The sequence below is a fragment of the Odocoileus virginianus genome, unplaced genomic scaffold (assembly GCF_023699985.2).
Source record: "Odocoileus virginianus isolate 20LAN1187 ecotype Illinois unplaced genomic scaffold, Ovbor_1.2 Unplaced_Scaffold_5, whole genome shotgun sequence".
NCBI classification, from domain to species: Eukaryota; Metazoa; Chordata; class Mammalia; order Artiodactyla; family Cervidae; genus Odocoileus; species Odocoileus virginianus.
Window position 1 is genome coordinate 1,143,123 of NW_027224267.1, and position 24,774 is coordinate 1,167,896.

At 59.0% G+C, this 24,774-nt stretch overlaps 1 protein-coding gene across 22 annotated transcripts in view; it reads left to right on the plus strand.

Moving 5' to 3' along the window:
• Positions 1-24,774, plus strand: part of ABLIM2 (actin binding LIM protein family member 2) — a 160,021-nt gene that overhangs the window by 19,900 nt on the left and 115,347 nt on the right. For 2 of the 22 annotated variants that reach the window (XM_070462483.1, XM_070462484.1), the window contains exon 1: positions 22,272-22,416. The exons of 1 other annotated variant lie outside the window; for it this stretch is intronic. In XM_070462483.1, the coding sequence (XP_070318584.1) occupies positions 22,386-22,416 (31 nt within the window). In that variant the 5' untranslated portion in view covers positions 22,272-22,385. Of the gene's footprint in view, positions 1-7,843; positions 7,912-22,269; positions 22,417-24,774 lie in introns of those variants that run through there. 19 more of the 22 variants (XM_070462470.1, XM_070462469.1, XM_070462481.1 and 16 more) reach the window with 13 other exon arrangements.

Below are 24,774 nucleotides of genomic sequence, written 5' to 3' on the forward strand. Positions count from 1 at the left end.
CCTGTAGGTTAGTTGCATTGTAACTCCCAGGCCTTAGCACATGTCTGTATCCAAATATCAGCCACAGAAAATCCCCATTTCCTGTTGCCCCCTCCCCACAGGGCCCCTTTACAAATGTTTGTCTACGTTTTCTCCTCCAGGAGCCAGGCTGGGGTCTACACCACAGCTGGTTAACATGTCTCTGTCTTTGGTCTCCGTTATTCCGGGATGTTCTTCCCACTTGCTTTCTTTAGTTTTCCGTTCATGCCGCCGACACTTAGAGAGTCCAGACCTGTTTCCCTGTGGATTGCCCCCTCCCCGAGCTGGGCGGGTCTCTCTTCCTTGGTGATGGGCTTCGGGCTGAGCGTGTTTTGGCGAGAGGCTGCTGTGTGATGGCTCCCCACACAGGAGCACGCGGGGCCGCTGGTCCCCTGCGCGGTCAGGTTTTTAGCACCGCCTGTGTGCATCCAGCCGGGGTGCGAACTCCTGCACCCGTGGCTTTGCACCTGTGTGCAGACAGACCTGTGAGTGGAACTTATACGTCTGCCCAGAAGCGGCATGTGAAATGGGAATGTCGTCTGTCTGCCAAACCACTGTCCCTGGAGGCAGGTCCAGGTCACACCCTTACCCAAAGGACACCTGAGTCTCTTGTCCCCGTCCCCTCCCGGCCCAGCACTGGGCACTGTCTCAGATTCTCAGATCCACCAGCGGATGGGGAGAGGGCCCCTCCCTGCTTCCCCCTGCCCCGTCCCGCGCGCCGAGGGCGTTGCTCTGGCGTCCGGGCCCTTTGTGTTTCTGTGAGTCTGCTGTTCCCTCCGTTAGGGTTTTCTGTGGGGCTGCTTGTCCGTCTGTGTTGCCCGAGCAGGGGGATGGGCGCGTGCCCTGCGCTCTGTCCGGCCGGGATGAGGAATCGCTTTCCATCTGAGCTCAGGTGGTGGGGCCCAGGAGCGGGGTGTGTGTGTGTGTGTTGGGGTCAGGGGGCAGGCCAGGGGCGCGGGGAGCTGCGTCCAGGTGTGTTGCTGGGCAGGGAACACAGTGTGGGCTGAGGAGGGGGCATCTCTGAATGGGGAGACGGAGGTGAGATCACTTCCGATCATCCTCACCGGCGATCTCCCTGCTCGCCAGGTTCAAGGGGTCGCCGAGACCCTCTCCCCTTCTCGTCCTGCGGGGCCTCCTTTGGGCCTCTGGGCAGCCTCCTCCTCGCCTCGGGCGCCTTCCCACTTGCTGACTCCTCCGCTGGACTCATCCACCTGCTCTTAAGTTTTCTCTCGGCCTTTGAAGTCGGCTTCAGCATCCTCTCCTCCTTTGAGAGGACTCCCACACCCTGCAGCAGCCGCCGGCCCTGCTCCTGCTTTTCCTTCCCGTTACACGCTGATCGCAGGATGAGCCTGCGCGTTCCTGTGCCTGCCTGACTGTTTGTCACCCTGCCAGCCTGCCAGCTCCTGGTGGGAGCCTCAGAGCTGACGGCCAGCCCGCCTGCACCGACAGAACACCCTGCTCAGGGCATCCACTCGTCCGGGCTTGTCCGACTGCAGCCACCTCCTGGCTGATGCCTAGGGGGTCCCTGTTCTCTGTCGCCTTAGTGGGACCTTCGACTTGCTGTCTCGGGGGCATACGTGTTGTAAACAGTGGTGTGGATGCTGTGGGGGGGGGTGGGCTGAGGTGTGGCCCCTTTTGAGCTCAGCTCCCCTGACGTGGGCATGGATGAGAAGAGTGGAATGAAAGGAAGTGGTCCAGGCTGGCGTCTGGGACACGGAGTTCGGTCTCCATCCCGGAGGCCTCCTGAACCCCCCGCCCCAGACATGGTGCTCCGTGCTGGGGACCCGGAGGTCAGCCTGGCAGGGAGGAGGGATGAGGGCAGAGTCTCAACCTGATGAGAAAGGAGGTGGGTGGGAGGAACCGAGAGAAGGGGCAGCCCGGGGAAGGAGGGAGAAAGCCTAAGGGCAACGCCGATGTGTGGCATGCGCTGCTCCGAGACCACAGACGGTGTTGGTGATGACGGGCAGGTCTGTGTTCTGGGCTGAGTTGTGTCCCGGAAGTGTGGTGCTGAAGTCCCGACTCTGGTCCCTGTGAACATGACCTTATTTGGAAATAGGGTTGCTGCAGATGTGGCTCGTTGAGATGAGGTCACATGGAGTAGGGCGTCCTGATGAGACAAGGAAGAGAGACACAGACACAGAGACACGGGAGGAGGGCCCCGGGACCGCAGAGGCAGAGGATGAAGGGCTGCCGCTCCGCGCCAAGCATCGCCCGCGACCCGCGTCAGGAGGAAGCCAGGAGGGGCTCTCCCCTGGGGGTTCCCGAGGGACCACCGCCCTGCTCCACCCTGATTCAGGACTTCCGGCCCCCAGACCGTGAGAGAATAGGGTTCTGTGACTTAAGTCGCTTAGCTTGTGGCCGTTTCTTCCAGCCAAACTCATACAGTTAGGAATTGGGACCGAGAGATGCCGCTCACCAAGTGCCCATCATGTGCTGCGTGGGGCGCCCGGCGCTTTCACATGTATCATCTCATTCAGTCTTTCTTCAGCCCAGTGGGCAGGAACCCCCATTATGCAGACGGGAAACCGAGGCCCAGAGAGGTGAAGCCAATGGGCCAGGACACACAGTGGCTGAGGGATGGAGCCGGCTGCAGACGCAAGGCTGCCTGAGTTTCAGAAGGGCAGCCAGCTGGGCGGCGGTGTGGGTGTGGGATGCGGGGCCTTGTTGGAGGGTGGGGAGAGGGGGGCGAGGGAGGGTGGCCATGGTGAGGCGTTCTTTTTTCCGACCATGAGGCTCCCGGAGGACTTCCAGGTGGAGGTGTCCAGCTCTGGGGGTTGAATGCTGAGGAGGGTCCCAGCTAGCTCTTAAGGAATTCTTGTCCAGGGACTGGACGATGTCTTAGATCCCTTTAAAGCTAATTTTTATGCCCCTGAGACAGCACTGGTGTCTTCCTTGCCTTAAACTCATCTGAAAAACCAGGACCCACATGTCATAAATTTTTCAAGCCCTTGATTTCATTTGTTTCTCCTCTTTTTAAGCAGCGTTCGGCAATAAAGGTGCAAGTGGGCCTCAGTTGGGAAGGCTCGGGGCTGTGTGGACACAGAGTGGAGCTGTTAGGGGTGAAGAATTTTTCTGGAATGTGGGGCAGGGAGTGTGCGGGGAGGGGGGCAGTCAGGGGCTCGGGGACGCAAGTGGGGCCACCGAAGCCGCCTGGAACCACCCTCCCCCTTGCCTTTCTGGCTGGAGCCAGCCTGCTGGGGCCACAGGTGGAGGACCGTCCACGGGGCAGGGAGGCCTGGATCACGTCCTGAATGTGGGGGTCCTTCCAGGCTCCTGCAGTCCCACCCACCCTCTGTGTCCAGGAAGAGCGCGTTTCTCTCTTTTCTTTAAATCACCGTCATTTCTGCCTGGTCCCCCCACTCTAGCAGGGGTACAGGCGTAGAAGTCAGGATAGAACTTTCTCCACTGCAGGTGGCGACCCATTTGTGGGTGTGAAATCGGTTTAGTGGGTCACAGCAGCCTTTGTTACATAAGAGGTTGAATTGAATAGAAAAAGAACAGACCCAGTCTGGAAAAAGAAAGGAAAATAGCAGAGCACATCCCAAGTAATAGGGCAAAGTATTGTTTGGTGAAAAGAAAAAATCTGTTACGTATTCACATATCGTATAAACTATTGCTGTGTCGGGGGCAGGCTGAAAAATGCTCCCCCACCCCAATACATCACATCCTCATCTTAGGACCTGTGAGTATTTGGGGAAAAAAAGCGGGGTTTTGCAGATGGGATTAAGGTAAGGAGGCTGCACTGGGGAGGTTATCCTGGATTATCTGCATGATATCCTAAAGGCATCACAGTGACTCTTAGAGGGACAGAGGGAGGCTACAGACAGAGGAGAAGGGGCCAGGCCAGCAGGGTGGGTGGAGATGGAGTGATGCCACCGCGAGCCAAGGATGCCGGCTGCCGCTCAGAGCTGGAAGAGGCGGGAAGGCTCCTCCCCCCGGACCCCGAGGGAGCCCTGCCCACAGACACCTGCTTCCCAACCCCGTGGTACCGAGTTTGGACTTCCGGCTTCCAGAACTGTTGTTTACCAGCTTGTGCTGATTTACAGGAAACTAGTACGCTGTGGAATGAACAATCCCAGAGCTCAGAGGCTAAATCAGCAATCAGTTATCCTGGCTTGGAGCCTGTGGGCTGGCCGGTCAGCTCAGCTGACCAGACCGGGCTCTCAGGGGGCTGGCCTGTCCCACCTCCACCTTCCTCCTGGGACCATCGGGCTGGCCTGGGGGATGCGCTCTGTGCAGGAAGAGTGGAGGGAGCTGTGTGATGCCTGAACCTGAAGGCGGTCGCTTCCACTTGCGTGCGTGCAGTGACAAAGCCAGACGCGGGAGCTGACACCAAGTCACGGGGCCAGAAGAGCCCTCCGCCTCTGGAGGGGACCCTGGTGAGGGGGCAGGAGCAGGGGGGCCCGGACCTGGCCCATCTGCAGGCGTGCACCCCTGTGCATGTGGGGCCACCGCCTGGCAGACGCGCCTCTCTGTGCGCTGATGCTGGAACCGTGTGGAAGCTGCCCGCCGGTGGCAGTGAACCCGGTCCCCTGTGCCCTGGACGCAGCCGTTTGTGGGTTTTCAGGGCTCGGCTCTGCCTCTCTGCGGCTCTCCCTGAGAATCAGTCTGGAAAGTTCTGGGTGGGGAGGGGACAACGTCCCACCTCACCCCTCACTCCACATCCTCAGAGGGATAGATGGGGGCTCATCCTGCAGGGTCCAGGGTGGGGGGACCGCTGCCCCACAGCCCCAGCTGGTCGCCATCCCAGGAGGGGACGTGCACATCCACCGTTAGCTTGGGCTCACCGGGGTCCTGGTCCTCCGCCTTGAGCGCACACGGGGACTTTGGAGAGGCTGCGGGGCAGGAATCTCCCACGATGACGCTGAGCGGCCATGGCCCGTCCTCCCCGTGGGTGCTGCCTTCTGTTGCCCCTCCTGCCCCCTCCCCCCAGAACAGATACAGAAGAGGGGTGGGGCCCAGGCAGCCCCCCCCGCCTCTGGTCCTGGGAAACCACCTGAGGCCGTGGGAGAGGAGGCCGTGGGTCCCGGACCCCTGGAACCTCTGTGGGCAGGTGAGGTGCCCCCACAAGCCACGCGCAGTCTCCCACGGGCCTGGCAGCCCCGGCACTTGGTGAGTCATGGCATGTGGTGGGGGGCCCTGGGCTCCACGGGGGCCTTGGTGCAGGCCAGGCCGGGTGGGCAGGGAAGGTGCCCGGAGCTGAGGGTCGGTCAGGCAGACACCTGGAGAGGCACTGAGCCCAGGGAAGGCCTCATGTGGTCAGCGAACACCAGATCAGGCCAGCTGAACCAGGCCTGGGGCGGATTTCTGCCCCAGGGTCCCAGGGGCCAAGGAGCCCCCGGCCTACGGTTCCCATCTCCTGGGAGACCCTTCTGGCAGTGTTGTGGCCACTCGTGCCATGCATAGGGGTCTTGGTCCCCCCAGCCCAGATGGACAGGAGGCATCAGGCCCGGGGTGGGACCCTGGTGGGGGAGGCATCAGCCCTGGGGAGGTAAGGCCGGAAGGCAAGACAGCTGGCCTCTGCGCTTCCCAGGAAGCAGCGGGCTTGGGGTTCATATCCAAGCCGTTTTCTCTGGGATGCATGGGAGAGGGAGGCGGTCCTTCCGAGGGGGCCTTGAGCCACACTGAGTCCGGGCGGGAGCGGTGCCTGCTCTGTGAATGGACAGTACCCGTGGCTCCTGCTACGATGATTCTCTGCCTGGGCAGACCCCAGCCTCTCTCATTCTCAGGGTGAGATTGACCCAGGGTTTTTGATGGAAGGTCTGTTGCCCTGGCCACTGCCCACCTTCCCACCCCAGCAGAGGCTCATGTGGCCAAGGGCGTCGTCCTGCCAGGAACATCAGCTCACCGTCTCCCCCCTCCAACCTCCGTCCTGGAGTCGAGCAGCTCTCCACCTGCTGGTCTCTGAGTCACCCCGGGTTCTCTCTGCCGGGGCATCCCCTCAAGCCCCCCAGGAGCGCCCACCACTCCTGTGATACCCCGACTGGTCATATCACCAACTGGTCAAGCACCAGTTGCCGGGTTTCCCTTCTTCTCCCGCCTGACTCTCAGACTCAGAGCCTGCGAGTCTCTCTTGTTCACTAGAGCTGGCCCAGCTCCCCCCCGTCTCTGCCTCGGTGTCCTCACAGGGGAAGTAGGGACGTGACGGTCCCTGTCTCGGGTGCGGGGCTGGCTGCGGGCTCAGCGGGGGCTGCTGTCTTTGTTGCCATCACCAACATGGTGGTCATTTCAGCCCCGAGCAAGGCATAGAAGCTGCAGAATAGATGAGTGGAGAGAAGCTCTCCTCTGTAAGCCCGCGGGGCTGTCACTCTCTTCCTGGGATGTGTCATCCGTACCCACTGGCGGGACCTGGGGGCCGGCCTGGCGTGATGCTGCCTGCAGCCCTGTGCTTACCACCGCCCCATCCACCGGGCGGAGAGGTTCAGACCAGTGCGATTAGTCGTGTAGTGTTAGCCACTCAGTCGTGTCTGACTCTTTGCAACCCCAAGGACTGTAGCCCGCCAGGCTCCTCTGTCCATGGGATTCTCCAGGCAAGAATACTGGAGTGGGTAGCCATTCCCTTCTCCAGGGGATCTTCCCGACCCAGGGATCGAACCCGGGTCTCCTGCACTGCAGGCGGATTCTTTACTGTCTGAGCCCCCAGAGACGACCTAGTGTGGCTAGCGAATGTCAGATCAGACCGGGAGAGCCGGCGGCCAGCATCCGCTCTGACTCTTCAGAGCCGAGCGGATGAGGTGCTTTCTGCTGGCTGCCCGTGGAGGGCTGGCGTGCCCCACCCCGCCCCAAAAGCCGCTGCAGCTGAGTGCTGGAAAATATGACCCGTGCTCCAGGGCGTGGCCACTGAGCCTCTCCACTGTGGGATTCTGGCCCGCGGCCACTAGGCCATCACACGCGCGGTAAGCCAGGATAACACCTGCAGGTTCTCAGGGGCCATGTGCTGGGGGCCAGGCAGGCCTTCCTGCTTGTGTGGTTCATGGGTCACAGGGCGTTTCTGCCCCCAGAGCGCTTAACGCCGAGTGTCGCAGAGAGGCATCCACAGGGGGCACCCAGGGGACGAGGGGTCTCTCACGCTGCCTTTATGCCTAGGGGCCCCCCGAGTGTCCCAAGCCTGAGTCTCCTCCCATCTGGCATACGGGGGCTGCGGAGTGGGTTAAGTCGCCCCGACATTCATGTCCATCCGGAACCTTCATGTGTGACCTTATTTGGAATAGGGTCTCTGCAGGGTAATCAGGGTAAGGATGGAGAGGAGGTCCTCCTGCAAGAGAGGGGACCCTAAATCCGGTGACTGGTGTCCTCATATAAGAGACAGAAAAAGACACGCAGGGACATACAGAGAAAAACCAGCCCTGTGGGTTCAGGGGCTGAGATGGCAGTGATGTGGATGCTAGCCCGGGTTGCCTGGAGCCCCAGAAGCTGGCGATGAAGGGAAGCACCACCCCCCCACCACCACCGCCCCAGAGCCTTTGGGGGTTTCTGTCTGCAGACTGGCGGAGAGGCCACAGCTGTGGAGCTTGGTCCCTAGGATGCGGGCAAGGGCTGGGAAGCGCTGGGGGGGCTTGCGGGCCGGACCGGCCATGCGGAGCCGCAGATGGACCCAGCTCCCCGGGGACCCTCCCCCACTGCCCTTGCAAAGCCGCTTTCCCGGACGCCCGGGAACAGGTGCGTCTCTGGAGCGGGGTGGCAGTCTATTTCCGTGTGCCGGGCAGGGCTCGGCCCGGCCCTCCTCGGGCATGAGCGCGGCAGCTGCCTCGTGACCCTCTGGCGTGTCCCCTGAGGGCCGTGCTGGCCACAGAGGCTCCAGCCCTCAGCCAGCTGCCGCCCGCCCGCGGCCTCCTGGGTGCCGGCTGGACTCGCGGAGGTCACAGTCCATGGGGATGCCTGGAGGAGGGACAGGTAAGGCTCTCGCTGCCCTCACTGCTCTGACCATCGGCCCAGGAGGAATGCTTCTGTTCTGACCTGGAAGTCTCCAGTCCCCCCAGAAATCCCGGGGTCCCACCCGAGGGGAGGCAGTGTGAGCTCTGCCGTGTGTGCAGGCAGATGTGGCCGGAGCTGACGCGTGCCCACTTCATGCCCGGCCTCGGCGACTCTCCTCTGGGCTCTTGGTGGCCGCCCTGTGCGGTGACCCATTTTACAGATGAGGAAGCTGAGGCTCGGGGAAGGGGAGGGTCTGGGCAGGCTCACCGCGGTGGGTGATGCTGTCGGGCCCCTGCTCTGGGTTGAGCCTATGCCTCCCTGCCGCTGCCTTTTGCTTCTTTGCCGGTGGTTCTGTCTTCAACCAGGGCTGACTTTGTTCCTGGGGGAGGGTGGGGGGCGTTCAGCCCTGACTGGAGCCACTTCTGATGGCCTCAGCTTGGCAGGGGATGGGGTGCCACAGGCCCCTGGGGGGGGCAGTTGAGGCCAAAGCCACCCCTCACCTCCCCGTGGTACACCGGGCGGGCCCACAGAAGCGTGGTCCAGCCCAGAATGTCGGTTAGGCCCGAGGCTGAGAAACCAGCCTTAAGAGATATCGTCATGACTTCGGTCCTTCTGTTGTTGATGCGAACAGCAGGGCCCATCAAGGTAGAAAGAAACGCTAAGGAGCTTCCAATCCATTCCAGCCCCACCTCGGACGCAGATGACAGATGACCGGAAGAAAGCTCTGGGGCAGGGGGAGGGGCTGGAGGAGGAGACGGAGTCGGGGGGGCGCAGGGGAATGAGCCTGGACACCCGGAGAGGGGGGGGGGGTTGTGCAGCGGGGAGAGCCTCTGAGAGCTGAGGCGTGCAGGGCTGGGGGCCCCGGCAGGGTCCTGCCTCCATCCTGAAGGGCTCCCAGCCCGGCGCTCAGGGCTTGTCCTGGTACGAGGCTCAGTGCCCAGCAGACCCTGTCTCTGGGCAGCTGGGCAGAGTCCCCGCCTCTGGCGTCCTCTGTCTGTCCGGAGGCAGGATCTGGGACCCTCGTCCGTGTGTCTCTGTCAGCACCCCACACTCTGCAGGCTCAGGGGGGATTTTATGCAGGAAGCAGCCCCTGGGGTGCCGGGTGAGCTGCAGCAAAGGTTTGAAGCCGGACCTGCCTCTGGCCTGACCCCACTGTGGGCCTGGTCTGGGCGCTGTCTTGCTCTGGGGTAGGGGGAGAGGCACATTCTGGACCCCCTCCATAAAATGGGGGTGTTTACAGTTCTTCCCTCCCAGGGTGCCCTGAACCCTCCTAGCAGACTCTCCATGTTTGTCCCCCCACATGTGTAGTTGTGGGTGCCCCCGCCTCCCCGGGCTGGCTGGACGCAGCCCCACATGGAGGTCTCGCTCTTGGCCTTAGAGCTCCGGCTGGCTAGGGGTCAGATAACATCCCCCGACCTGCACTGTGGACTGGATTGTTCTGAAAACCCCAGCGCATTCCAGGTGCTGAGACATGTGATGGTGTTCGCTTCTCAAATGGAATTTCCAGGCTGGCGGCTGGGCGGGTCTCCCCATGCGGCTGAGGACTCGGTGTCCTTCACGCCCTGCTCTCACCGGACAACGGGCAAAACAATCGTGATATTAAAAGCTGCGCAAACCCAGTGAGATAAGCCTGTTGTTCCAGAGTCATAGACAAAGAAATGTCATCTTGTGATAAAAGTGCCAGGGAGGGAGAGGTGACTCTATTTATGTAAAATCGTAATAAGAGTTAAAAGTTAAAGAATGGTAGAACTTTTAGAAGAAAATATTTTATCAGGGTAAGGATTTGTGATCTTGGGGGTTTCTTAGAAATGACACTAACTACACAAGCAAGAAGACGAAGATACATTGGATTTCTTCAAAATGAAGCAGTCTTACGCTGCAAAGAGCATTATGAAGCAAATGAAAGCACAAACCACAGAACAGGAGACAATTTCTGCCAATCATATATCAGAGGATGGGCTTGTGTCTAGAACAAGTGTGCGCATGCATGCCAAGTCGCTTCAGTTGTGTCCGACTCTTTGCAGCCCTATGGACTGTAGCCCGCCAGGCTCTTCTGTCCGTGGGATTCTCCAGGCAAGGATACTGGGGTGGGTTGCCATGCCCTCCGCCAGCAGAGCTTCCTGACCCCGGGGTCGAACATGTATCTCTTATGTCTCCTGCATCGGCAGGCGGGTTCTTTACCACTAGTGCCACCTGGGAAGCCCTTCTGGAATACATGAAAGTGAAAGTCGCTCAGTCGTGTCCGACTCTGCAACCCATGGACTGTACAGTCCATGGGATTCTCCAGGCCAGAATACTGGAGTGGGTAGCCTTTCCCTTCTCAAGGGGATCTTCCCAACCCAGGGATCAAACCCAGGTCTCCCGCATTGCAGTCAGATTCTTTACCACTAGCACCACCTGGGAAGTCCATCCAGAATATATAAACAACTCTTATAACTCAATCAGAAAAAGCCAAATTCAATGAACAGAAGATCTGAATAGACATTTTTCCAAAGACGATATCCAGCTAGTGAACAAACATGTGAAAAGATGCTCAGCATCGGCAGCTATCAGGAGATGCAGACCCAAGCTACAGTGAGACACACCTCACGACCATCAGGGTGAGTGCATGCTCAGTCGTGTCTGACTCTGTGACCCCGTGGACTGTAGCCCACCAGGCTCCTCTGTCCAGGGGGTTCTCCAGGCAAGAAAACGGAAGTGGATTGCCATGCCATCCTCCTTCAGTCCCTGCCATCTTCCCGACCCAGGGAGTGGACCCGTATCTCTTGCATCTCCTGCATGGCAGGTGGATTCTTTACCACGGTGCCACCTGGGAAGCCCTTCGGGGTGACCATGATGAAGAGGACCAGCGGTACCCGATATTGACGAGGATGTGGAGAAGCTGCTGGTGGGAGGGTGAAGTGGTGCAGCTTCTTAGGGGAGCGGTCTGGCAGTTCCTCAGACGGTTAAATGCAGACTTACCGTATGACCAGTAAGGAAAGGGGAACGTCCACACAAAAGGGCCTGTGCTGGAGCGCCCAGAGCAGATTATGTGTAACAGCCCCAAGGTGGTGACCACCCTGGAGGCCATGAGGTCTGTTCCTGTAGTGGACAGTTATTTGGACATAAAGAGTTACGACGTGCTGACCCCTGCTACAGCGTGGATGAACGTTGAAAGCCTTAACCTGAATAAAGGAAGTCAGACACAAAGGACCACGTATGGTATGTCTGTCTTTATATGAAATGTCCAGAGTAGGCAAATCCACTACAGAGACGGAAAGGCCCATTGGTTGCCAGGAGCGGGGGTGGGGGGGAGGTATGGTAATGGGTGAAAGTGAGAGTGAAGTCACTCAGTTGTGTCCGACTCTTTGCGACCCCATGGGCTGCAGCCCATGGGGTTTTCCAGGCAAAAGTACTGGAGTGAGTTGCCATTTCCTTCTCCAGAGGACCTTCCCGACCCAGGGATCAAAGCCAGGTCTCCCTCTTTGCAGGCAGAGGCTTTACTTTTCAGAGGGATGGAAATATTCTGAAGTTGGCTGTGGTGGTGGGCACACCTCTATGAACGTACAACCATCCAGACACCCAGTTCTAACGAGACACACACCCAGGACACGCTTCCCCTCCCATCACCCTCCTTGGACCAGCGGGTTAGGTGGAGAACATGCGAAAGGACAGAAGGCTAAAGGAAGTGGGGAGGGCGGGGAAGCCAGAAGAAATGGGAAACCAGGCCGGTCACACAGAGACCTGGGCTTGAATCCCTCCCCTGTCGGTTACAAGCTGTGTGATCTCAGCCAGTTGCTAAGCCTCTCTGAGCCTCGGTTTCCCCGCCAGCATGCTGCGGGAGGTGATCGTGCATCTCCAGCCAGTTGGCGTGCAGAGCCCACAGCCAGGCAGAAAGGAGAGTTGCGGTATTTCTGGGTGGCCGCTGGGGACAGAGCCTGCCCTCGGAAGTCGCAGGCCAGCTGCTGTCCCTGCTACCCTCCCCCGGCCCTGGCGGCCCCTCCGAGAAAGGAGAGGAGACTGGAGCTCCTGCAGAACCACCCAGCAGATACTAGACCCCTCCATCCCTCCCTGCTCTGTCCACAGACTCCCGCCGGGGGCCCGGCAGCACCAAAGCCAGTGGGTGGGGTGTCTTACTTGGCTGAGGATCGTCCAGCCCAGATTTTCAGACCCCAGCTGAGACCCCTTCGTTAGCAACACAGATCACCAAGGAGGCTCTTAAGGTCCACCCTTTGTGGAGAAACATAAGGGTTGTAGGGCTGGCCTTCCTCGTGGGTCTGGAATCCTGTGCACGTCGTGGACAGAGGTGCCGTGGCCCCGAGGTGCAGGTCGGAGGAGTTTTAAATTGAATGTTCCTGTTGGTCTTGCATGCTTCAGTCACAGGAAGCCGCTTCGTGACTTGGGGGAGGAGGGTCTTTGTCTACCAGGCAAGCATCTGGGGGGCAAGTACGGAGTCACGAGGCCAGGCCCTGGAGGAGGGCAGGCCGGGAATGGAGACCCCAAGAAAGGGCTGCTGGCCCTGGGAAGGATGCAGAAAGCCTGGGCTCCAGGCTCAGGTGAAGGAGGGCCCTTCCACCACGGCAGATGTTGCTGGGCTGACGGCTGGTGAAATGGGTGCTTTTGCCGAGGCTATGAGCCTGCAGCTGCTGGGCTGCTCAGAGTCCATGAACACAGCCGTGGACAGGGAGGTTTGCCAAGCAGGGGCACCCTGGGAAGATGCCACACAGCGAGTTAGGTCCAAAGTGGGCCTACCGCCCCCAGAGCTGGTCCCCTCCCTGCCCTCTGCCCCTCGCCTGTCTCCTCTACCCCCAACCCCGCCCAGCATGCCACAGAGGGGAGAGCAAGACTCAGAGAGACTGGGCTTCCGGTTCCGGCCTGGAAGCTGCTTCGGTCCTTGGAACCTGTTTGTCCATCTCAGAATGGTCACGAGAGGATGTTCCCTGATGTGCAGAGTGAACGGGATAATTGGACTTTAAGTGATGGGTCGGCAGCAGGCTCAGGAAGGTAGACAGCATCCTCCTGGGAGAGGGGTCAGGAGGAGAGGCTGGGGGAGGGGTATGGTGACCTCTCGGGTGCCCTTGCTGGGTTCAAAGCCAAGGACTCTTCTGGGCCACAGGGACTCGCTGATGGTGACCTGAGGGGCAGCTGGGTCCCCGTCAGGTTGGTGGTGTCTCCAGGCCAAGGCTGCAGCCCCATCTCCAGGGGTCTGGGCAGGAGAAGGGGGCAGCTTCTGACTCTGAGCGGGCGCGCGTGCACAAGGGGCATATCGGCCAGTCCCCCAGCTGGCTGCTCTCCCCCACTCTGCCTGGAGGGTGAGGGTCCCTGGCAGTATTAGCACAGTCCTCACAGCCCCTCAGGCTTTCCAGGTGGCCCAGTGGGTAAAGAATCCACCTGCAATGCAGGAGATGCAAGAGATGCGAGTTCAATCCCTGGGTTGGGAAGATCCCCTGGAGGAGGACATGGCAACCCACTCCAGTATTCTTGCCTGGAGAATCCCATGGACAGAGGAGCCTGGCAGGCTACAGTCCGTGGGGGCCGCAAAGAGTCAGACGTAACTGAAGCGACGCCTGCAGCACGCACAGACCCTGGCGGGAGCTGACAGCTGGGGCTTGGGGTCCTGCAGGCCTGGCTTACAGTCCCCGCGGTGCCGTATGCCCACTCCCGGCTCTGTGACCCGGGTCACTGGTGGGAATCGCCCAGCGCCATGTCTGGCCGTTAGTCCAGGCCCAGGAGCCGAAAGCTGATGTTGTCACTCAGACTGTTACTTCTCACCCCCTCAGGGTGCCGTTCTGTGCTCTGAGTCACCAAACGCACCCCCGTTTCCCATCAGACGTCAGAAATATTCATGGGGCACCTGCTGTGAGCTGGGCCTGAGCCGTACGCTGAAGACCCAGACGAGGTCCCTGGCTGGCCCAGCGGTGGCCGCCTGGCCCACGGCGAGGTGACGTGGGGGACACGCGGTGGCTCTGGCCTGGAAGTCCAAGCTCTGGCCCCGGCCTGGCCTCACACTTGCCCTCTGCTTTCCCCTGTGTTGGGGTGGGGGACGGGCCCAGATGCCCACCTAAGCCCTGACCTTCCGGAATGCCGCCTGTGAGATACTCAGATGCCTCGCCGGTCAGGAAGGCAGTTCTTCCGGCGATGAAATAACACCCTCCAGGGACGTGGGTGGCCGGGGCGCCTGGGCGAGCTGCTTGAAGCTTCAGGAGTCTGTGAGTTGCCAGAAGCTGGAGCCGAAGGTAGCTGGGCGCCCCCCGTGGGCAGCCTGAGCTTCCGGGGGTTAGGCGTGGGGTTGCTCACTGCCGTGTTCTCGCAGCTTCTGCCTCGGGGTGGGGGCAACCCCTCTACCAGCAGACACCACCCCCTGCAAAGCCCCTGCCGCATGCCAGTCTGCAGAAGCCCAGCCTGGGACAGCGTGGCTGTCCCCCCGTGCAGAGGAAGACAGGCCCGGGGACAGTAGAGCGGCAAGTGCCCAGCCCTGCCTCCCGCTCCTGGCGGCCACTGGAACAAATCCCCCAGGCCTTGCTTCCCAGACGGCTCTGGAGGCCAGGGGCCTAAAGTCGAGCTGTGCCCTGCACGGGCTCCTGCCGAGGTCTGCGGGGACGGGGCCTGTCTTGGCGTGCCGATGGCCGTCTCCTCCCTGCATCTCCACTCCTCGAACCTCTGTGCATCTCTGCCCCAGTTTCCTGTTTATTAGGACACAGTCGTGTTGGAGATAGACCGACCGAGTGGCCTCACTGTAGCTCGCGCGCCTCTCTCCAGGCCCCGGTCACGTTCCAAGGAGCTGAGGGCCAGGACTCCCACGTGAGGGGGACGCGGCTCACTTGTGCTGTCTCCCATTATCCTCGCCGCCTGAGAGTCCATGGAGGTTCCTCTTTCCGCGCACAGTGGGGTCATCGCGTGGGTGGGGGGGTCGTCGTGTGGGCTGGGGGGCCGTCCCTGCATGAAGCAGGAATCTGGGGTTTCCCCGCTTGAACTCTGCCTGAGCTTTGCCATTGGTCCCTGGGGCCGGGACAACTGGCCTGCAGTCCTAACCTGGCGTCTCCCTGGCTGAGCAGCTGGGCCCAGGCGCCTGGGGGATTTTGGTGTGGCATCTGCATGGGAACTGGCTACGGCGGCCCTGGTTGAATTTGGAGCAGGCAGGACCCATTTCTGGAACCAGATCCAGAAGGTGATAAACTCGTCCCAGGGCAGAGAGATCACACCAGTCAATCCTAAAGGAAATCAACCCTGAATATTCACTTGAAAGACTGATGCTGAAGCTGAAGCTCCAATACTTTGGCCTCTAAGAGCTGTCAGTTCAGTTCAGTTCTAGTCGTTCAGTTGACTCTTTGCAACCCCATGGACTGCAGCACGCCAGGCTTCTCTGTCCATCACCAACTCTCAGAGCTTACTCAAACTCACGTCCATCAAGTCGGTGATGCCATCCAATCATCTCATCCTCTGTCGTCCCCTTCTCCTGCCTTCAACCTTTCCCAGCATCAAGGTCTTTTCCAGTGAGTCAGTTCTTTGCATCAGGTGGCCAAAGTATTGGAGCTGACTCATTAGAAAAGATCCTGATGCTGGGAAAGATTGAAGGCAGGAGAAGGGGACGACAGAGGATGAGATGTTTGGATGGCATCACTGATTCGATGGACGTGAGTCTGAGCAAACTTCAGGAGATAAAGTGAAGGGCAGGGAAGCCTGGCGTACTGCAGTCCATGTGGTCGCAAAGAGTCAGATACGACTGAGAGACTGAGCAGCAAGTGCAAAGAGAGTTCAGAGCTGCTGGGAGCAAAGCAATCTCATCAAGGGAGGAGCTGTCTTCTTAAAAAGCAACGGGAGGTGGGTGCAGCCCAGGAGCGGCTGAGGACCCAGAATGAGAAGCTGCCGTGGGTGGGGCTCTGACTGGGTGGAATCTTTATGGGTGGAGCCTGTCGTGGGTGGAACCACAGTGGGTGGAGCCTGCAGCTGGCAGAGGAGGCGGATCCTGGGTTGCAGCTGCCTTGAGCATGGAAGAATTGATACTTTTGAACTGTGGTGTTGGGGAAGATTCTTGAGAGTCCCTGGGACTGCAAGGAGATCCAACCAGTCCATCCTAAAGGAAATCAGTCCTTAGTATTCATTGGAAGGACTGATTTGAAGCTGAAACTCCACAACACTTTGGCCACCTGATGTGAAGAGCTGACTCATTGGAAAAGACCCTGATGCTGGGAGGGATTGGGTGTGAGAGGAGAAGGGGACGACAGAGGATGAGATGGCTGGATGGCATCACCGACTCGATGGACGTGAGTTTGAGTAAACTCCGGGAGTTGGTGATGGACAGGGAGGCCTGGCGTTCTGTAGACCGTGGGGTCACAAAGAGTCGGACTCGACTGAGCGACTGAGCTGAACTGAGAGTTCCAGGAGGGAGGCCAACTTGGGGCTGAACCCCAGCTCCACCCCTCTGGCCGTGTAGCTTTGGGCTGGTTACCGACCTTCTGGAGCTCAGTTTCTAGCTCTGCCAAATGTGCGTAACGATGTCCACCTCGCCGGGTGGTTGTGACGACTACAGTCAAGGTCACATCAGATGCTGGGCACTTCCTTTCCTGGGTCAAAAAGGCCAGCACCTATGGGACTTTGGCTGTGGAGGCAGTGACCTTACCGTCTCTGGAACAGACCTCAGGCGGGGCAGGCGCAGAGGTGGGAGAGGGGACCTTGTATAGACGCAGTGTGGGGCTACCTGGGCTGGTGGTTGGCGTGGCGTTCTGGTTTTTTATGGCTGCGTAACTAACCGCCCCAAACCTTCATGGCATCAGACAAGCGTTCTCTGACACTCACAGGTTCCGAGGAGCAGAGATTCTGAAACGGCTCTGTGGGGATGTTTTCTCTCTCTTCCACGGTGTCTGTGATTTCAGCTGGAAAGCAAGAAAGCCTGGGGTGACTCAAGCCCTGGGGACTGGCATCTCTGGAGGTGCCCCGACTCGCAAGTCTGGGGGACGTGTGGGGTGATCTGGGCTTCCTCACAGCCTGGCTCCCGGCAACCTAGGAAGCCAGGCAGAGGTCTGCGGCTACTGTGACTTGGGTCAGGGCAGCGGCAAAGGTCCACCCAGGTCCCGGGGAGGGTCTCAGAGCTCACCGCTCGGCAGGAGGAGGATCAAGCCTTGTGGGACAGGAACCTGCGGTTGGGGCTGGGGTTCGGCTGTCTTTACACATCCAGTCGGTCATGTGATCAGTTCTATTGCAGACACTTGTGCTGAAGCCCCGGTTCCAGGCCCGAGACCCCAGGCAGAGCGGCGCTCGTCACTGGCTTCGGGGAGCCGCCGTCTGGCCGCAGGGCAGGTCCAGGGCTCAGCTGAGGACAGGGGACTGCACAGGGCTCGCAGAGATCACGCTTGTGGGGAATCTAAGAGCGCACGCAGCTTCACACGGCAGTGGCGCCCCAGCGGGCCCCTGCTGTTCGCTCGGGAAATTATAGACTCAGGCCTGGGGACGGGTCTCAGGGTGAACATTCCTGTGCCCGGGGGCCAGCGTCAGTGCGATGAGCTTCCTGCAAGGGGTTTCCACGTCTGTCTCCGCCTCCATGCCCTTGGGTGTGAGGTCCTCAGGGTGGGGGACCGTGTCTTCGTTGCCCCGTGCCAGCCGGAGCCCGGCAAGGAGCCGGTACCACCGCAGCCTCGCCGAGGACGGGTGAATGATGTGTTTGCAGAGGCTTCAGGCCTGGCAGTGCGGAGACTGCAGCCGGCTCACTGGGCTCGGGCTGCCCACAGCCTCTGCGAGACGGGCCGGGTCAGAGAGCCGCATCCTGGTTCCCGGTTTCGTTCTCAGCAGCCCTGGAGGAGGCGAAGATGGGGAGTGACTAGAGGCGCTTCGCTTTGATTTACCAACGCATAACAGCAGGAGCGGCCGGGCCTGTTCCCGAACCCGACGACCTGTAAAGCGTGTCCTGAGGGCAGGGGAGACAGACCCCCTGAGGTCTCCGTGCCGTCAACTCCCTGTTTAGAAAGCCAGTCTGAACAAACCCCTCTGCTGGAGGCTGCCGCTAGCTGCAGGGGTGCTGGTGGTCGCCAGGTGTGTGAGCGCTGTCGCGCAGCCGGGCCTGGCTGAGCGCCTCGTGCTCTGACTGCGCTGGTACCCGGCCCGAGGGAGCTGCGCTTCTCAGACCTGGCCCCTGACCCAGGAGAGGAGCGTGGTGATGGGCGCTTGCTGCTGCCCTGAAGATGCTGCTGCAGCGCGTGTCACCTCCTCCTGGAAGCCCTCCCTGACTGCCACTTCCCTGCAGCTCCTGCCCACAGTCCCGTAGCCTCCCTCGGCACCTCTGTGCTCACTGTCATGGTTAGAAAGAAAAGCCTGAGAGGGGAGGTGAGGACTCGGCACCTGGTGGGACCCGCTCTGGGTGCATCGGAGCCCCAGGAGAGGCTGTGATGCATGGTCGAATAAAGCTTATTCAATATTAGAGCGGACTTGTAAAATGCAGAAACCCCACACCAGCTGTTGGCGTCATACAGAGAGCAAGATGGAGAGTGCTACAAAACCATCACGCTGATGGAGCTTGGGTTCCCCTTGGATTCCCCGAGGATGCAGGGACTCCACGTCCTAATAGCGAAGTGAATTTACCCTGAGAGCGAAGCCTGGAAAATAAGCTGAACATGGGCTATTGGTCCTTGGCCAAACCAGCAGTGCCTACTCAGGGTCCGGTGTTAACCGGACCCTCCGGGAAGGGACAGGGCCAAATGTAGAGGCTTTGAGGAAGAGCAAAGATACACAGTCAAAAAAGTCCCCAAGGACCCCAGAACGCTGTGTGCTTTGCTGTCTGGAGCACGAGGGATGAGATGAGTCCCTGGAACAAGGGAGGCACCTGCCCCCACCTCCACGTGCTGGGCCCTGCGTGTCCCGCCACACCAGTCCCTGGCCAGTTTGCACACCCGCCTCCCTGAATGCCCACCAGCTCCTCTGTTCCTGATTGGTGAACAAGCAAGTGCATGATTGGGACTTTCAGACCAGCAGGTGGCAAAGGGGCTGGCGATATTGGACACATGAGCAGCAGGGACCCTGGCCAAGTCCCTAATCCAGCCACGTGGCTTTGGGAAAGCCCCCAGGCATCTCTCCGCCTCCATGTGTACTCAATCAGTCGTGTCCGACTCTGCGACCCCCATGGACTGTAACCACCAGGCTCCTCTGTCCTTGGGATTCTCCAGGCAAGAATACTGGAGTGGGTGGCCATTCCCTTCTCCAGGGGGTCTTCCCGACCCAGGGATGGAACCCAGGTCTCCCGCATTGCAGGTGGATTCTTTACTGTCTGAGACACTAGGGAAGCCGCCATATCTTCATCTGTAAAATGGGGGTGACAGGCCATTTCCGTGGGAGGGTTGGGGTATGGATCAAGTGAGGGCCAGGACTGGGTCTGTTTTCTTCCTGTGGGATCTTGGCACATAGTAGGTCTCAGACGTTTGTTGGGTGGATGACTGAACGGTGAACAAGAAGAGCTTTGTTGGCTGGAGTTGGGAGTCGCTCGCACTTTGGCCGAGCAGCCTGCAGTTCTGCCGCCAGAATGAAGTCGCGGCGACCTGCAGTGGTTTCCACGGTTAGGGCGCCGAGGAGGGAAGGGACAGATGCTGGGGAGATTGAAGGCAGGAGGAGAAGGGGACGACAGAGGATGAGATGGTTGGATGGCATCACCGACTCAATGGACATGAGTTTGAGCAAGCTCTGGGAGTTGGTGATGGACAGGGAGGCCTGGCGTGCTGCAGTCCATGGGGTCGCAAAGAGTCGGACACGACTGAGCGACTGAACTGAACTGAACTGAAGGGTCAGGGTAGATGGTCTGAGGCAGGAGGAGGCCAGCCCGCCATGCTCCTGCACAAGCAAGGATCCCGCAGAGAGGAGGCAGTGGACACGTGTTCAGGCAGCATCTCAGCAGCTTCCAGGTCCCACGATGGGAATGCATGACACGTTTGCTCACGAGTCTTGAAGGAGGCCAGGCTGTTGAATTTCTCTGAACCAAGTGGGAGATCATCCCCAGGCAGGTCTGTGCCAAGGGAGTGAAGCAGAGAACGGAATGTTTGGGGGGTAAACCAGCCGGAAGGGAAATCTACAGGCCCCCTGATGCCCTGGCCCGGTGTCCTGGGGCCCCCCCACTGCGGTGGACATGAGCTGGGAGGTAGACATCAACCTTGGCAGTGGCGCTTGTGGGGTTCAGCAGCCAGGACTGCTCCCCGTGTCGAGCTCCAGCAAGGTTCAGGGCTGGGTCTATGTGGATCCCATTTGGGTGGAAGACAAAGCAAGGACAGGCTGTTGATGAGGCTTTGGGGTGAGCAAAGGTGTGGCCCCCAGGAGCTCCAGGTCCCCTTCCCCCTTTTCGAAGCCTCTGCCCTCCCCACCCTGAGTGACTGGTTTCCCCCTGGGACCCAGGAGAACTAAGCCAGCAGTTGTTGGTCAGCGACACCTGTCAGTCATCACATCCAAGCTCTCTCCACTTCACCTGATTCTAAACAGTGCCTTCTGAGACCAGGCTCCACATTACAGATCTGAGACTTCTCAGAGCTCAACCAGCCGTCAAGGTCACACAGCTGCCCCCCCACCCCTGGACGGTGGGCCCAAGCCCGGCCTTGCCAGCTGCTCTCCTGGATCCTCCAGGCCCTGGACCTGGCTGGTGGATCAGGATTCTACCCAGAGAGATCACAGGAGAGGGGTCACAGCGACTGCCAGGTCAGACCCAGGAAGCCACATGCCTCCACTTTGAACGCGAGTTCTGTGTTGATGTTACTGGTAATTGTTCTCTTATTCCCAGCAAGGCTTCCCCGTGCTGGGATCTCATTATCACGGGGGGAATTAAGTGGTCACAGCCCCGTGGGATTGATCCTTACCACTTGACTTTATGTTTCATGTTATTATCGCAGTGAGGGACTTGTTAAACCAAACGTTAGAGCCAATCTGGAATTGTAGTGAAATGAAGCTGCTGGGTTTGGGGTTAGGTCTGGAGTGTGGAGGTTCCTGCTCTCTCTGTTTTTCCCTCTCACTTTTTTTTAAATAGGCTTTTTTTCTTAGACCAGTTTTCAGTTTATAGGAAGGTGAACAGTAAGCAGGGAGTTCCCATATACACTCTCCCGCTAACCCCCAGTTTCTCCTATTAACATTTTGCATGTTACATTTGCTGTGACCTTTGGATGTGCTACATTTGTTCTGATGGATGAGCTAGTTCTGGTATGTCATTATGATGTAAAGTCCACACCAGTGTGCATCAGCAATTGCTCTTGGTGTTGTGTGTTCTCTGTGTTTGGATGAACGTATAGTAATATATCGGCTTCCCTGGTAGCTCACCTGGTAAAGAATCTGAACCCGGTTCCATCCCTGGGTTAGGAAGATCCCCTGGAGAAGAGATTGGCTACCCACTCCTGTGTTCTTAGGCTTCCCTCGTAGCTCAGACGGCAAAGAATCTGCCTGCAATGTGGGAGACCTGGGTTCGATCCCTGTATTGGGAAGATCCCCTGGAGAAGGGCATGGCTACCCACTCCAGTACTCTGGCCTGGAGAATACCCCTGGATGGAGGAGCCTGTTGGTCTCAAAGAGTCAGACACGAGTGGGCGACTGAGCCCAGCACAGTGTACTGAGGTATGTTTACCGTCATGCGATCACACAGAACTGTTTCACTTGAAATCCCTGAGCCCACCGGTTCATCCTCCCTGCCCCCAGCCCCTGACACCCGTTGATCTTTTACTGTCTGCGTGATTTTCCTTTCTTGATAATGTCATAGCATCATAGTCGTGCAGTGTGCAGCCTTTTCAGACTGGCTTCCATCACTCAGTAACATGAACCTGAGGCCCCTCCAGGTCTTTTCATGGCTTCATAGCTCATCCCAAGAGTTCTTTATGTGACGAGGTCTGGCCTGAACCACCCCATCCGGGTCTAAGGGCCCACTCCTGCCCTGTCCTGCTACGCAGGGGATCCTGATTCCCCCTTGTTGTGTCCACGTACCCGCCAGGCCACCTCCCCCGGCCTCAGTCCACTCACTGGGCGGCAGGATCACTGACCGTGGCCCTTGCTCCGCAGGCTTCTGTGAGCACTGGTCCCCTTTGCAAAGCACCCGACTGGTGCAGCTGAATGAGGTCCGAGGACTGAGTCCATCTTGAAGGGTAAGAAGGCCCAGACCTCAAATCCGCAGGACCCTCAGGCTGGGACCCCAGGGACAAGCGGGCAGATGCAGGCTGGATGGGACACCTAAGTAAGGTGGTGCCCACACCGACAGGCCCCCTCTGGACAGTGTCTATTTACCACCACCAGGGGGCAGCACCCCGCTCTCACCCAGCCACCCAGAGCCGCGGCAGGATGCTGGTGTAGAGAAGGAGCCGCGGAAGGCAGCAGGGCTGGTGCTCCCACAAAACGACCCTCTTAAAGCAGCTTTCACCCCAGATCAAGTATATTTATGTTAACCAGGAAACTGGCCATGCCAGGCTGTGAGTTCTTGCGAATGACAGTGGCTGTTGCGAAGGCGGGAGGAGAAGGGGACGACAGAGGATGAGATGGTTGGATGGCATCACCAACTCGATGGATGTGAGTTTGAGCAAACTCCGGGAGTTGGTGATGGACAGGGAAGCCTGGCGTGCTGCAGTCCATGGGGTCGCAAAGAGTCAGACACGACTGAGTGGCTGAACTGAACTGAGCTGTTGTGTATTGATCTCTTACGGTTTGTGGGACTCTGGGCTGCTTGTTACGCAAGCCTTTCTGCCTGAGGTCCTAGCCACCCCTGGGGCAGGTGCTGTGAGCAGAGGGCAGACGGACAGACAGCTGGATGGCTAGGAGTTCCAGGTCACTGCTTGCTGGAGGTGAGGCTGGGCTGTACGCAGGTATGCCTGGGGCTCTGACACTGCTCCATCCCACTCAGGTGCTGGTGTAAGACCTTGCCTGTCCACTCGTGGAGACACAAGGCATGCTGTCCTTTGTACGCGTAGTGGGTGAGAAGTAACATGCGTTTCCCCCCAACCCTCCCCCAAATCTTGATTTAGCCTCAGATGCGGACGGGGTGACTCAGGAGCCTCTCAGCCCCACGTGAGTCCCAGGCAGCCCCAGGGCGGTGTACGGTCGTGAGTCGGCTCTGCCTGAGGTTTCAGTCCTCAGGCCCCGTGGGGAATCTTTAATTCCAGCCCGGGACATCCTTGCTCTCTGCACGCCATCCCCCATCGGTTTTATTAAGTACTGGATGAGGGGGTTTCTGTGATGATTGCACAGGAGAAAAGAGCGAGGGGCAAGCCTGCTGCTGACACTCCCAGCAGAGTGGAAGTGTCCCCGCGGCATCCAGGACGGCCGGCGGGGCTCCGCAGCCCTCACCAGGCTCTGCAACGCCCAGTGAGCTGTTTGGTCCTGACCCGTCTGAGACCTCGAGGCGGTCCTTAACGCTGGGCCTGGGGTATTGGGGGTGATGCCAGGCTATTTTTTTGTGCCAGTTGTCTGCTTTCCTGCACCTGCTTCTCCAGACAGGGTCGCTTTTTAAAATATGAAAGTGAAAGTGAAGTCGCTCAGTCGTGTCCGACTCTTTGCGACCCCATGAACTGTAGCCTGCCAGGCTCCTCCGTCCATGGGATTTTTTCAGGCAAGAGTACTGGAGTGGGTTGCCATTTCCTTCTCCAGATCTTCCCGACCCAGGGATTGAACCCAGGTCTCCCGCATTGTAGGCAGATGCTTTACCATCTGAGCCACCAGGGAAGTCCTGGTGTGCATATGTATCTTAAAATGTACATGTCTGTAATTTCGCCTGTTGATTTACTTCTGGCGGTGCTGGGTCTTCCCTGCTGCACGCGATCTCTTCTCTCTAGTTGCGGCGAGCGGGGACTCTTCTCCAGTTGCTGTGTGTGGGTTTCTCATTGTGGGGGCTTCTCTTGCTGCGGAGTGTGGGCCCTGGGGTGCCCGGCTCAGGTGTTGCGTCTCCTGGGCCCTGGAGTGCCCGGCTCAGGTGTTGCGTCTCCCGGGCCCTGGGGTGCCCGGCTCAGCCGTTGCGTCTCCTGGGCTCTCGAGCACAGACTCCGCCATGCTGGTGCCCGGGCTTCGTCACTCCGCGGCACGTAGGATCTTCCGGGGTCAGGGGTTGGACCTGTGTCCACTGCGTGGGCAGGTGGACCCTTTACCGCTGAGACCTCAGGGAAGCCCCAGGATGGCTTTTGGCCCCAGACGGCTGCTCCCCTGGGTGCCTTCAGAGCCTCCTCCTGGAAGGCCTGGTGCTCCCCCATGTGGAGCTGCCTGCAGTCAAACCCTCCCCGCAGGCGGGACCCAGAGGAGGGGACCCTGCGCTGCGGATCTGGGGACTGTGGGGAAAGGGGGTCTGGAGGCTTGGGGGGCAGCCTGGAGGCTGGATGGGGAAATGTCCTCTGTGTGACATCCGTCTCCTCCATCTTTACAAGAGTGAGCAAAACTTCGGTGCCTAGTACTCCATCAGTGATGGTGTTAAAGCAGTGTCTAAATGTGTATGCATGTATCTGTATCTGTGTGTTATATATGTACATTACATTTATATATTTATGTGTGTATGTGTGTGTGTCTGTCCTTGCATGTATGAATGTATACTTGTGTCTCTCTGTATGTGTGTCTGTGTGTGATTGTGTACATATGTGTCTGTCTGTCCATTTGTGTGAGGGTATATTTGTGTCTCTGTGTGTTTGTATGTGTGTCTGTGTGTGTATCTGTCTTGTCTGTCCGTGTGTGTGAACATATGCTTGTGTATTTGCCTGTGTGTGTATGTCTGTGTGTGTCTGTCTGTGTGTGTAAATGTATATTTGTATGCATCTGTGTCTCTGTATGTGTGTGTCTGTCTGTCCGTGTGTGTCTGTCTGTCTGTCCATGTGTGTGTGTGAACATATGCTTGTGTATTTGTCTGTGTGTGTATGTCTGTGTCTGTCTGTCCATGTGTGTGAATGTATA